The 13,696-nt window shown below is 40.9% G+C and overlaps 1 protein-coding gene across 1 annotated transcript in view; it reads left to right on the top strand.

The window, feature by feature from the left end:
* The window catches only part of CEP126 (centrosomal protein 126), an 89,191-nt gene extending 76,795 nt beyond the window's left edge, over positions 1-12,396 (top strand). The window contains exons 7-11 of the mRNA XM_088017875.1: positions 1,105-1,217; positions 3,704-3,779; positions 5,375-5,584; positions 6,481-6,545; positions 12,334-12,396. Coding sequence (XP_087874001.1) covers positions 1,105-1,217; positions 3,704-3,779; positions 5,375-5,584; positions 6,481-6,545; positions 12,334-12,396 — 527 coding nt within the window. The remainder of the gene's footprint in view (positions 1-1,104; positions 1,218-3,703; positions 3,780-5,374; positions 5,585-6,480; positions 6,546-12,333) is intronic.
* The last annotated feature ends 1,300 nt before the right edge of the window (positions 12,397-13,696 follow it).

The raw sequence follows: 13,696 nt of genomic DNA, 5'->3' as shown, positions 1-13,696 counted from the left end.
GAGCCCGATGTGGGGCTCGAGCCCAGGACCCTGGGATCGTGACCTGAGCCGAAGGCAGACGCTTAATGACTGAGCCACCCAGCTGCTCCTCCACCTATTTTTATAAATTAAGTTTTATTGGCACAAAGCCACACTCAGTCATTTACATATTGTCTGTGGCTGTTTGCACTTTTTTTTTAAGTTTTTATTCAAATTCCAGTTAGTTAACACAGTGTAATATTAGTTTCAGGTGTACAATACAGTGATTCAACACTTGCATACAACACCTGGTGCTCATCACGACCAGTACCTCCTTCATCCCCATCACCCATCTAGCCCATCCCCCCATCCACAGCCCCTCTGGTCACACTTCAGTGTGTTCTCTGTAGTTCAGAGTCTGTTTCTTGTTTTGCTTCTGTCTAAGAATATGTTTTTGATTAGTCATATAAAAAGCATAGAAAAAATTGTAAGAAATATCCACATGCCCACTACTCACCTTAAATAATAAAACATTGCACATACAAGGGAGGCACTACAAAAGTCTTTTTTAGACTCTTCCATCTTGTGTGGACTCACTCAGATGCTGTGAGATAGCCATACATCCACTGAGCAGGCACACGTAACATTTAGTTAGATGACAGGAGGCAAGAGAGCCTGGCGACTGATAGCAGTGCCGATCTCTCCCAGAGGACCCGTACTGTTCTCCCAGAGTCGGTGTTTACCGTAGGCAGTCTACAACCATCAACCTTACAAACGGACAAGCTGCCAGGGTCAACCACATAGTAACATGGTGACGTTTAGTTTCTCATGTGTAGATAATAAGCAGAAAGTGGAATTGTAGTCTGTTCTTCCCACACAGCATGATGTGTTTGACTATCCTCCTGGCGTTCCGGCAGCACACTTGGGAGGCCACAGGTCAAAACTATAGACTCCTCAGAAGCAGAAATTTTGTTTAATTCATTATTTTAATTGTGCCATGCATGGTACATATAACAGAAGCTCAGTAAGAGTTTCCTGACTGAACGGAAGAAAAGTAGGGTTTTCTGCAATGTTTGAAGGTAACTCGTGAGTTTGTGCATATAACATACGCATGTTAATTTTGACATTTTGTTGGCATTGTTTAAGGCTCTACTGTTGTAAGAAGAAAGCAAATTGTTGAAAATAAGCAGAGAAGTCTTTTAGAACAGAAAAGACAAAACTCTGGATCTGCAGGAAAGAAGTGCAACGAGCAAATGAACGTAAGTACGGTGTTAGTAACAATGTCTATTCAGTAGTGAAAAATTGCTTGGAAAACAGAATGTTCTCAAAGGACTGTGCTTTTGCTGTGAAGTGTGCACCGCAACATAAATATAAATATGCCAAGGTCATTAAGCAGTAGTGCAGGAATCTCTACCCTAGGAGCTTACTGTACTAGACTTGTTTGCTATATTCTCTTTGCCTGTATGATCAATTACTAATGAAGCTTTTCAACCAACCTTAACAAATCACCATTATTCTTTTCTTTATTATTTATACACGTTATTTGCAACAAAGTTTTTAAGTATACATAAAAAAAGAAAAACAGAAAAATAAATGAGAGCCCTGGATAGAGGAAGTAAGTGTGTTAATCATAAAGACTAGTCAGGTTCTTATGCTTAAGTATCCTCTGTGGATCTGAGCTTCCTGGAAGTTATGGCAAAAGGTGTATCGTTCTCAGGGGTCACTGATAATGATGGTGTTTGAGGTGCAGCATAGGAAGAGACAGCTCCCCCTGAGGCCCTTCTGTGGGGTGCCCAGGGCTCATAATGGATGGACACCTCTTCATCGTCAACAGCAGATGAATCAGGAGTTTCATATGGCTGTTTGAGATAGAGATCTTCAGTAAAAGTCAAAAGCTTAATAAAAGTCATTTTAAAGTTAGTGGAGGTAATCCTGTGAGAGCTAAGTAAACGTGACCTAAATATTGACATTTTCTGGACATCTAACCTCATCCAAGGATTGAATTTAAAATATTAAATCAGGAGCGCCTGGGTTGAGCGTCTGCCTTCGGCTCGGGTCGTGATCCCAGGGTCCTGGGATTGAGGCCGGCATCTCCCTCTCCTGCTCCCCCTCTTTGTCCTCTGTCTCTCTCTCTGTCAAGTAAATAAAATCCAAATAAATAAATAACTAAACTATTAAAACATCTAGAGGGATGAGTAAATAGCATTTCACTTGGAATTTCTACTCTAAATAGCACTTCCAATTTTTGATAGCAGTGAAATAGAGTGCCTTATGAAGAATTTATATCCGACTTATGAGTTGAGGATTCTATTATTTGTATATTGTAGGAACTATTGTTTTATATAGATAAGATTTTTACTATGGAGGAAAATCAACCATGATAGATTCTTAACAGCAAGACAAACGTCATTTAGTTCTGTACGATGTAAATAAAGCTGCCGCGTGACCATGCTATTCTTAATGCTTAATAGCCCAGCACTCACTTACAGACCCACCTTCCTGAAGGTAAATACAGTACTGCCTAAGAAGGCCTTCCTCTCAACCCCCATGTTGCTCACAGCAAACATCTCAGAATCTGTCAAGTGAACCAGGGTTTATTTGTATAAATAGATTTTAAACGCTAAAAATATATAGTTGTTATAACAACAACAAAAATGAAGTAAACTTGAAGTGCTCCTGATGAGTGCGCTCTCTAAATTCATCTTTATCTTTTGGGGTCTTCCTCTGTCCGTGTGTGCCCCTTTGCAGACCGTCTCCCTGGTTTTGAGCCCGTATGTGTTTTTCTTTCCAGAAGCCCCGTGTCCACCTTCCACTCACACATCTGCTTAAACATCTTCCACGGTCTCGTTACCTTTAGAGTAGGTCAGTGTTCCCCAATCAAAATCAAGATTTGAAGTTTAAGTTTTTCAGCCCTCTTGTTTTGTTTTGATTTTTGGGTTTTTGTTTTGTTTTGTATTTTAACTAAAGAGCCTCCGCGGCGGTGCAGTTACTACAGCGATGGCCCCTGTCACCTGCTATTGGGAAATGTGTGTTATCGTTCCACGTGGAGAGAATCTGAGAGCCATGAAAGGGGGGAGGAGCAGAGTCCCTCTGGGTGCCAGGACTGTGCCTCCCCGCCGGGACCCTCCATCTCCAGGGGAGGCCGGGCGAGGCCATGGGAGCAAGGGCGGCAGGGCTCTCGCACACGCCTGTGCCAGCAAGTCTTGGGGTCCGGCCGAGCACAGGCCAGGGACAGGGGCAGTCACGGGTAGTCGGGCCACCAGCCGCGCCCCGGCCGCAGCAGCAGAGCCGGCCGAGTCCAGCCCGCCCGCAGAGCGCCGAGTGTACCGGCGGCCGGGCCCGCGAGCATCCCCGCTCACAGCTCCGCGCAGGTCTGGTCCTCCGCACTGGTCCTCATCGGAGGCTCTGCCCGTACGGTGAAAAACCAACTAGGTCAGAAACCTTAAGGTAAATTGCTGCTGTTCCTTTGAGTAGCACCTTACTTCCCTCTTCCAAAGACCCAAGATAACACTGCAACCTGAAAATTTTCCAAAATTGACGTAAAACATTTTTAAAAATTTCAGGTACCCTAGAAACGCCTTATCCCGGTAAGTCTTGATTTCTGCTCCAAGAAAAAGAAAATATACAGGTTACATGAGCAGTGATAACGGAAACTATATAGAATGAACATGTTTTTTTAAACAAATGAATATCATGAATATTTAAATATGGAAATCTATTCTGAGGTAATATTATATTTTTGTAGAATTTTGGGAAAAGTGTCCAGCTAAGTTCAAGTGAGCCAAAACACACTACGAGGGGTACTTCTGATGTTGAAGAAGGTATGTTTCGGTTTAAAATTTTTCTCTCAACTTTGTTCCCAGTGATTTCATTTTTTGTTATGTGTGTTTTCCCAAGTACATACATACTACATGACAGGTAAGCCACCATGTGGGATTCAAGCCCCTTATCCTGCACATTTAGACTGTTGCCAGGTTTGTTTATTCTAAGTAATAATGTATTGAACATCTTTCTACATGAAGCTTTTTCCTGACTTTTCAATCATTTCCGTAAGACAAAGATTCCAGGAATCACAATTACACTATTTGACATGTCATTGGCACCTAATAAATATTTGTTAAACGAAACTCTGTGTATTAAATGAATACTGGATCAGAGGAAATAAGCATTATTACAGCTCCTTATGCAGATTCCAAAGTATTTTCCTGAGAAATAACATTTAAAACTGTTCTGAGATGTATGCCAACTTGAGGCAGAATTATTTCTATGAATTGCTTACATGATAGGCAAAGAAATTGTGTTTTATTAGTTTTGAATTATTTATCTTTTATTAATAATATGCTTAATTATTTTTGTATGTATCTTTACTTCTGATGAATTGGTCCTTGGTATTGTTTTCCCCAGTAGATATTGGAATTTTGGTATTTCCTTACTGATTTCTGCAAATTCTTTAAATATCAAGGGTCTATTCTTCATATTAGTTGCAAATGTTTTTATTACTTTATTATTTGCATTTTATTCCACTTATATATTTATACTTAGAATTAATTTTTTCATTCAACAAGTGACTGAGAGCTAATTTCCTGCCTACAACTAGATTTTGGATATACAGTAATGCATAGAACACACAAAAGTCTTGCCTTTCAAAAATTTAGTCTATTAGGGAAGACTGCCCTTTAAATAAATACGTCTTTTAGTCTTTACTTAGTGATTTCTCCATTACTTTTAAAAGCAAAGAACCTTCCCAATACAGAAATTCAGAAGCGTTTCTTTCTGTCTCCTCTAGATTGCTCTAATAGTTTCATCCCTTAAATTAAATAATTTCCTTTAAATTTGTTTAAATGGATGATGTACAGGAAAACTGCAAGTTGATTCTTTTATAAGCAGCAAACTAATTTATTGAGTCATCTTTCCCCTCCCTCAAGACTTTGATGCTTCTTTGATCATATGTTAAATTCTTGTGTCTTCCTGGGTCTGTTCCTAGGCAGTCAGTTCTGTTCAGCCTGTCACTCATTTTCTAACTTTCCTTTCCTTTTATTTTACTCTTTTATTCATAACTTACCTTAATTGTTATTATAAAGACGATCTACTTCATCTTCTCTTTGAATTACCAATGGGTAACAAAAACACAACACAAACATAATCTAAAGGTGATGCGTTTTTCCTTTAGCTCAGGTAACATGCTAGGGGTTTTCATTGCCTCCCTGCCATCATTTTGAATTTCTATTTTTTAATCAGGGATGGGAAAATGCTAGATACAGATAATCCTGATAAATAAAATGCAAAGCAACAGAAGATTTACCGGGTTTCTATTTGTGAAATGAATACATACAGACGCGTGTCAGTTAAGTAGGTATGTGGGAAGATCCCAAAGACGAAAAGGGATCAAAGAACATCTGATGTCAAGTTTCTGTAGTTTCAGATAGTACTTCGCAGTTTTTGATGGCTGAAAGCCTAGTGAAAGCTTCAGTGCCTGAGGATGAAATTCTCACTGTCATGGATAGCAAGCAGCTGCAGAAACCAAGTCTGGCTTTAAATAAGACCCAGCCATTGGACATCTCTGCACTCTCAGCTGAGGAGCAGAAGATCCTACAGTCCCTCAGTCGTCTCAATGAAAGGTTATACTGTGAGTATGGAAGAACACCTTTCATAGGAAATTTTATATTTTGCACTTAGACAATTTTAATTTAATTTAATTTAATTTAAAAATTGGAAATAAAAATACAAAATGTATCCAGATTATTAGCTACTTGAATCAAGTATATAACAGTTAAAGAATGTATTTGAGCAGGGGCACCTGGGTGGCTCAGTCAGTTAAGTCTTGATTTCAGCTCAGACTGTGATCGCAGGGTCCTGAGACTGAGCGCGCCGTTAGGCCCCTCACTCAGCGTGGACTCTGCCTGAGGACTCTCGCCCTCCCTCTCCGCCTCGCCCCACTCACACGTATACTCTCTCTCCCTCTCTCTCATATATGTGTGTATATTTCCCTATTAGATACTTTCACGCTTCACATAAAGGGTTCTGCTTGAAGGTTGTTGGGTTTGTTTGTTCTTTCCTTTTGCCCGGACCCTTGCTGCTATTGTATGGACAGAAGCCCAAACACTGGAAAGGCAAGACGTGACAAGTCTCTCGGCTTTTGTGCCTTACTAGCTAATAAGCGTCTCCTCTTTCCTGGCATACTCCCAAGGATGGAATTTCCTTTTGGTTTAAAAAAGAAGAAGAAGAAAGACAAATGGAAAGAAATGAAAACCCAGTATTTGAATAAAGATCGTTATAGAATAGTCAAAGTATTAGGAATTCCTTCTTATCAACTTAAGTTTTATGTCAGTGTTTTTAACCAAGCTACTTCTGTTTCCTACCTAATATAAGTATAAACACTGTTTCTGGGCACAATAGAAAAAAGACTCTTAACTCAATTTTGAATATTTTGACATACCAGAATTTAGTATCTGGTTCTTTAGTCATTCTTCTCGGTCAAATACATAACTAAATTGTTTTTGTATCATGGCATAATTCTTTCAGATGTACAAGAAGCCATTTGCAAGAATCCATCCATCAAAAACACCTTACAAATAATACCACTTCTGGTAAGTATTTTAAGAAGCTTTTTTTTCTCATTTGAGGAAATGTCATGATGTCACATGTAAGCATCCTGTATTTAAATTAATTTTTCTTGAGTTTGGCTTTTGGAGAGTTTTCCTCCCCAGTTAACTTTCAATTATGAGATGTTTTCTTAGAATCAGCAAGTATCTTCTCATCTAAAAAGATCAGAATATAGAGTTTTTTTTACACCGAGAGTATTTCATCGTTCACGGGAATAGCAACAGGGATCAGTGAGTGTACTACTCCCCAGATAATTTTGGGTGTGTAGCCTAAGTGGAAAATTGTCAAGAATTTTACCTTGGTAATGATCTCACCCTTGCTCCCGTCCCTTTCATGTCTTCGAAGTTCAAAACTAGGCATTGTTATTTGGAATTTTTTTATTTTTTGCCTTGACAACTGAACTCTGGTAAAGATACACATGTCAATGGTAATTTATTGCATTAAGGAATTTTCAATCTAACAGGGAGAAAGAGCTCATGGAGAGTGTATACCAATCACTGTAATATGGCTTGAGACCATGTGTGGACGGCACAGCCTTAGGAAATCACAGAAGGAAGAGATCCTAGTGGCCATAGGTGACCAGAGACAGGTCTCTGGAAAGGGCATCTGAGACTAAGATGCTACCTGTACCCTCACTGTCCTCAACGTAGGGGTTTGACAAAGAAGCATTTTGTTAGAGAATTAACTGGATGCTTGCTCAGTTCTGAAATCTGGACGGGAAAAAATAAGATTACACAAGTCTACTTCATTTCTTACTTGCTGTCACATAAACACAATGATACATTTCTTAACCATGATTTAGATTTTTGCTATATCCTGGGTGTGGTGGTAAGAAACGAGAAAGAGGCTGTCCCCGCCCTCGTGAAGCTTTTTATTTCCCTCTGGGCAGACGGTTCTTGGAAACGGTCTTTCTGCTGAGGCGAGTGGTACAGCTCCCGTGGTGTCTGTTACTTTGGCCCCTGACAGATGCGTGCACGGTTGCTGCCCACATGCCATTGTGGCTTTTTGCCAAGTTTTCATCTCCACCGATTCAGAAACTTAAGTAATTTTTGCAGTGATAATTTTTGTGTGTCTGAATTTGTGACAGTTTTCTGTTATTTATAACATAAATGGTTCTCACCTCACCTGAGTGAGATAACACCCACGGTGACAGAGATCACCCTTCTCTACACCTGAGCTCAACCTGAAAACTGTGTGCTGACCCCAGACAACTAACGGAGCACCAACCATAAACACTGCTCAGTAAGGAGAGAAGGTCGCGTGTCCAGCAAAGCACTTGGCTGTGCGTGTCGGTGCGCCATGGCCTTGTACCACGGCAGCATCTGACTCCTAACGGAAAAGTTACCTGTGTAGATGAAGGACCACTGACAGGCTTGGCATCACTTTCGTCTTAGATCTTTCACACTCCTTACGACAGTTGGTAACCATGAGCTTTCTTTAGTCCCTTTATCTCCAAACGTGTCGCTCTTCTTACTTTATCATCACTGACCTAGGTCAGAGGCCTTCATTTATTTTCAGGGCAAATGGTATACATGCACAGAATCATTAACTGCCGGTTTAAACAGCCCCCTCCCCCATCAGAATTACTTCATTTGCATGTTCTGCACGGGGATTTGAACATTTTAGTCTTGTTTGCCCTTTTTCTACTATTTTTATTCTTTTTTCTCTTCAGTTGGATTTACTGTTTGTTGACATTTTGTCATGCTTGCTTTATCCAGTAGATGGAAGGGTGGGTGCATGGATGGATGGAAGAATGGAATAAATAGAAGAGGAAAGGACAGGAGAGAGATTCATACACACACACACACCGTACATTTCAGTGAGCTGTTTAAAGGCAGTTATACACATGATGGTATTTTCCCACTAAATACTTAGCCGTACGTGTTCTCTTAAGATCAGACGTTCTCCTGCATAACCACAGCACCATCATCACACCCAGGTAAATTAAGATTGATACACATGCCATATTGAGAATTCCCCAGCTCAAAACAAAATGTCTTCTCTGATGCAGGATGCAGCCCAGGATTATACATTGTACATGGATGTCTCATCTCTTCACTCTCCAATCTTTCATGCCCACTGACACCTCTGAAGAGTCTGGGCCAGGTGTCTTATTGACTGTCCCATGATGTGGAGGGTTCTGATGGTTTTCTCATTAGATATGGGTTAACATTTATGGTGGATGTAAAGTTTCAAAGTTTGTGTTCTTAGAGCCATTTTTCATTTTATCACCTGCTTGATTCTACCTGTATCTTCCTTCAGATTTTTTTTAGCTGCTTATAATTTATTTTGAGTCCAAAAGATGAATGTCCTAGCTTTTAGAGTTATGGTTAAAGCACGAATAAATAAGTGCTTAGTGCCTCCCCTAGGAATATATAAAGTGAATGGACTTTAGATACTTTTTGGTCTTTTGTTTTCATCATGATAAGTATAGCGTTTAATCCCCATCACCTGGTCTTTGGAAAGCTTTCAAAATTTGTTCCTGTATCTCCATCACAGTTTCAAATAAGTAAAATTATTTAATATGTATGTTCTAGAAAGGCAATTTGCAATCATATTCCTATACTTTCTGTGTATGACACAAGAGACCACCAAAGCTACCTTGTTTTTGTCAGGACACTTGTCGTATAGCCTAGTTCTCTCCATATAATGGCAGAAATATCTATTCAGGAATATTTGTGGGTTTAGAGATGTTGCAAGTAAGGTTTTTATTAATGTTTTTTATTTTAGTTTACCTTTCCACTTCGATGTTTTCATACCCATATGAACTTATATGATTTTTGTTTCCAAATGATAATATATGTCCTATATGTCTAGCTTTATAATTTACATGCACTATGTAGTTAACTCAGGAACTAAATTTCTCAGAGGAGCAACATTAATTATGTAATAAATCTACTAGGTACCCCAATACAGAAAACTCAAATGCCATTGGTTTAAGATTTGAGAATTTATGTTTAAGTCTCAAAAATTGTACATCTCTCTGGAAAATTCACAACCTGGGTGAAGTTTATATACTTATCCACCACCCTGCATGCCCACATGCGTGTTTTTGTTGCTAGTTTTTGTGTATTTCCCCAATTCTGTTGCCCTTTGTGTTTTTTCTCCCATGGAGTTTGGTGGTGTTGATTTGGGTTTCTCCTCTTAGGCAGGAAAGTGAACTGATATATATTCATTCATGCTAAGGTATTTAGCATGAATTTTAAAAGATGACATCATTTTTTTAAATCATTCAGAAAGATTTAAAACCATTTAAATCATTTAAAAACAATATCTGGAAAGAACTCTGGTGAATTTCTAGTAGTGGGATTTAGGAATCATTTTGAGGAGGAGTCATTTCAGCATCTCTCACACCTCAGGCATCAGCCAACTGGGCTTAGAGCCAGCGCTGTTCTGAGATTTCAGAGGTCCAGAATCCAGCCCACCCTTTCCTGTTTCCTCCTGGCCACCATCATCCCCTGAGAGCACCTGTGAGGGTTCTGGGAGGCAATCGCTCCTGGAAAACACTTAGCACAGAGCCTGTAGTACAGTTCCCGCAAACCACAGCTCAGTGTGCAGCATCATTACTGCCTCTGTTATGATCATCTTATCTGTTCACATTGTCTCAAAAAAAGGAAACAGTCCTCAAAATACTTAAATGCAAGCTACATGCAGAGCCTGACTTTCCCTTGTAACCTGTGGGACTCACTCTGCCCGTTGATTTGTAGCAAACCCGTAGTCCCACCTGCGTCTCTTCTTACACTATGGGGCTGGGGTTCCAGACAAGCCAGTCTCACTGGTTGTCCTCCAAGTCTGCAGTACTCTATCCCACCTGCATGCTTTGCTCATGCTTTGCTGCTGTTCGCGCCCAGTTCCGAACTGCACTAGCTGGGCTTTGGCTCTGCTGCCCCAATCCAGCCCTTCTAAGTGCCAATGTAATGACACTTCCCCCATGAAGCCCTCCATGACCAGTGTGGCTGACGCTGACCACACCTTCCCCTGAACCTAGCACTGCAGTGTCGCTGGTTTTGTACTTACACTCCATAGGAATTTTCGTTAGCTGTCTTCTTACATGACTAACCATTGGAACTCTATTGTTGAGGCTGTTTCTCCACTTACCTGTTCACTTCATAGAAACTAGCACATACTAAATACTTGAAAATATTGGTTGAGGCTGTGACTTTTTTATACATGGTCTTTGAATATAGATCATCTCCCTTTTTCAGACTGCAATAAAATGAGGTGATTTATTTGAACTTGAAACTTTTTTTTAATATTCTGAAGCAAGATTTTATGCTCCATAAAATAAAATACCACTATTTCTGGAGTTCTTCCAAAGTCCTTTGGTGAATGTTAATATTCAATCAATCAATCCTCTTTGGTGGCAACTGAACATTGCTGAGATATAATTAGAACAAAGGAAGCCCATTATGGGGTTCCTGCCACTGAGAAGTACTTGGCCAAATGGTTTCACACACATTCTCTTGTGTGATCTTCTGAGTGAGGGACATGAAGTAATTTTCTCAAGTCTGAGAAGTGTTCAGTGGCAGAGCCAGGATTGGCCCTTTCCCCTGTTCCTCCCCAAATCTCTTCTACCTTTTGTAATTCTTATTTCAGTTGAGGATACCATCGTCCTCCAGATTTCCAGGCTTCTCATTCTCCCGTAGCCCCAGGCAATAAACCCTCCTAATAATACTTACTAAGTGCACCACAGATCCGTCACGACTCTTCACGACTCTTCTGAGCGTGTCCTGGTCAAGAACAGATGGCGTCTCGGCTCCATATGTGCTGTCTCCAGCACACCATTCACACCATCACCAGAACAATCTTTGTACAGCGCGAATATGAACAGGTCGCATCGCTCTCTGGCCAGCAGCTACCCATCACCTTGGCCATGACGCACTCACGCCCTTCCTCCCCCGCATGTCGCTCACACAGCCCAGAGCCACAGATCGGTCTCCCAGGAACTCCCTGCGTCCTGCCACCCCCTGCCTTTCCCCGCCCTGGCCCCCCGGGACCTGCCCTCCTGCTGGCCTCTTTCTTGCTCCTTCTCCATGCTGGACTTCAGTGCTGACCCCTCTGGGAAGGCTTATCCAGCCCAACTTTTATCCTGTCCAAAACCTACAGCTTCCTCTTTTGGGCAACCATAGCGGTCTGATGTTTTGTTTTCGTCAAAGTTATCACACTGGTCAGGCACTCTGCGAGCTCAGGGGGAGAACAAGGGTAACACACTCCTACCTTCGAGGCTCTTGCGCCTGCAGGGACAGCCCACAGACCCCGGAGCCCAGTAGGCCTGCTGCAGGGCGTCCGGAGATGTGCTCTTTCCTCCTAAAAACTGTGAATCTTAGAGGCACAATTTTCATTATGGAATATTTTATTTCCTTTGTAAAAATGAATGTTATGAATTTAATGAATTTTTAACAATTGCCCTCCTAAGCAACTCAACTTCTTCAACCCAATGTATGTTGTTAAACTACTCCTAGGATGTTCTACGAGCTGCTGGTGCTTCTCTTAGAACATAAAACTACTCATTCTGACCATTTACACAGCAGATGATGACAAAAAGCACCTCCTAAGCACATTTTTACCAATAGGAAGAGTGACGATTATGAATTATTATAATGACTCTGCTGCCTTCCATGAGGTGGAAGTCACGTTGAGGAGGAGGAGTATGTAGCCTTTGGGGATTTGAATTAGGAGTTCTGTTTGACACAATCTGTAATCTGTGGAGAGATCCCTGTGGTAAAGCCTGTGAATACTAGAGTGCAGTAATATTGTGACGTTGTGTTACAGAACAGCCAGCCAAGGGGCAGCCCATCTCCTGGCGTTGGATCCAGATTGCAGAGAAAATACTGACGGAGTACAACAGCGAGTATTACCCGGAGTCATTATCACTGACAGTCTCCTGTAAATAGAGCATAGATTTCTGCATTTGTTAATAATTTAAAATACTATTACCATAAGATAAAGGTAAATCATAACATGAGTAATGGAGATAAATTGACTAGTTTACATTTATGCTACAAGGTTATTATGTATTTTATTGATAAATACATTTTTAGTGAATGGAAATGCTTTATTGTTTTTAATGAGCATGCTACTAAAAACAAATTCATTATATTTAAAAATAAAACAGAGGATATTTTGTTATTCAAATTATGTACTAGCTATAGTTGTGAAGCTTTGTTTTTCTGAAATTCCTAATAAATTCTATTAAATTTTGGTATAGTGGCATAAAAAGTTCATGATTAGTTAATAATATGCCACATAGGGGCACCTGGGTGACTCAGTTGGTCGAGCATCTCCCTTCGGCTTGAGTCGTGATCCTGGAGTCCCGGGATCGAGTCCTGCATCGGGCTCCCCGCTCAGCGGGGAGTCTGCTTCTCCCTCTGACCCTCCCCCCTCTCATGCTGTTTCTCTCATTCTCTCTTTCTCAAATAAATAAATACAATCTTAAAAATAATAATAATAATATCCCACATAAATAGTAAAGCCATCCATCTAAGACTTTGAAGGATCTCTGTACTTTGGAGGTGTTGCCAAGCAGTGTTAAGAAAACCAAAAGAAACTCCTTGTATAATCATGAAACTCCTTTTATGATTTTAGAAGTTTTCTCATAGAATTATGATAATCTCATATCTTTTTATTTTCCGTCACCCATTTCTGCTTCAGGCTCTCATCTGGACTACTTACCTCTCACTCCTGGGAAGCTGACAGGTGGCATTTCTAAAGTGTGGTGGACTGGCAGAGTAAAAATCTCTCATATCAATCCCATCTTAGGGGCACCTGGGGGCTCAGTCGTTTGAGCATCCGACTCTTGGTCTCAGCTCAGATCTTGATCTCGGGGTTGTGAGTTCAAGCCCCACATTGGGCTCCTATCTTAAAAGTTTTCAGCCCTTTCCCTTTGGCCGCTGGAGGGACCGTGCATATAAGGCACTCCATATCCCAAGTCCTCCCTGCTTGCACTAATGCTCAGGCCCCTTACAGGCCCCCAGCCTGCTGTCCCGGGCCTCACCACCCACGTGCACACCATCCCCCTAGCTCGGAATGCCTCCACTGACATCTGCCCGAATCACGTATACTCGTTCTTTTAAATTCAGCTCAGGTTGAACGTTGTCTAGTGTTTCCTAATCATCCTCTGCCACCTTTGTATAAA

The sequence above is a fragment of the Eumetopias jubatus genome, unplaced genomic scaffold (genome assembly GCF_037043125.1).
Source record: "Eumetopias jubatus isolate StellerSeaLion01/CBP00866 unplaced genomic scaffold, mEumJub1_p1.0 scaffold_13, whole genome shotgun sequence".
Lineage (NCBI taxonomy): Eukaryota > Metazoa > Chordata > Mammalia > Carnivora > Otariidae > Eumetopias > Eumetopias jubatus.
The sequence above is the reverse complement of the archived record's forward strand: the minus strand, read 5'-3'. Positions and strand labels throughout refer to the sequence as shown.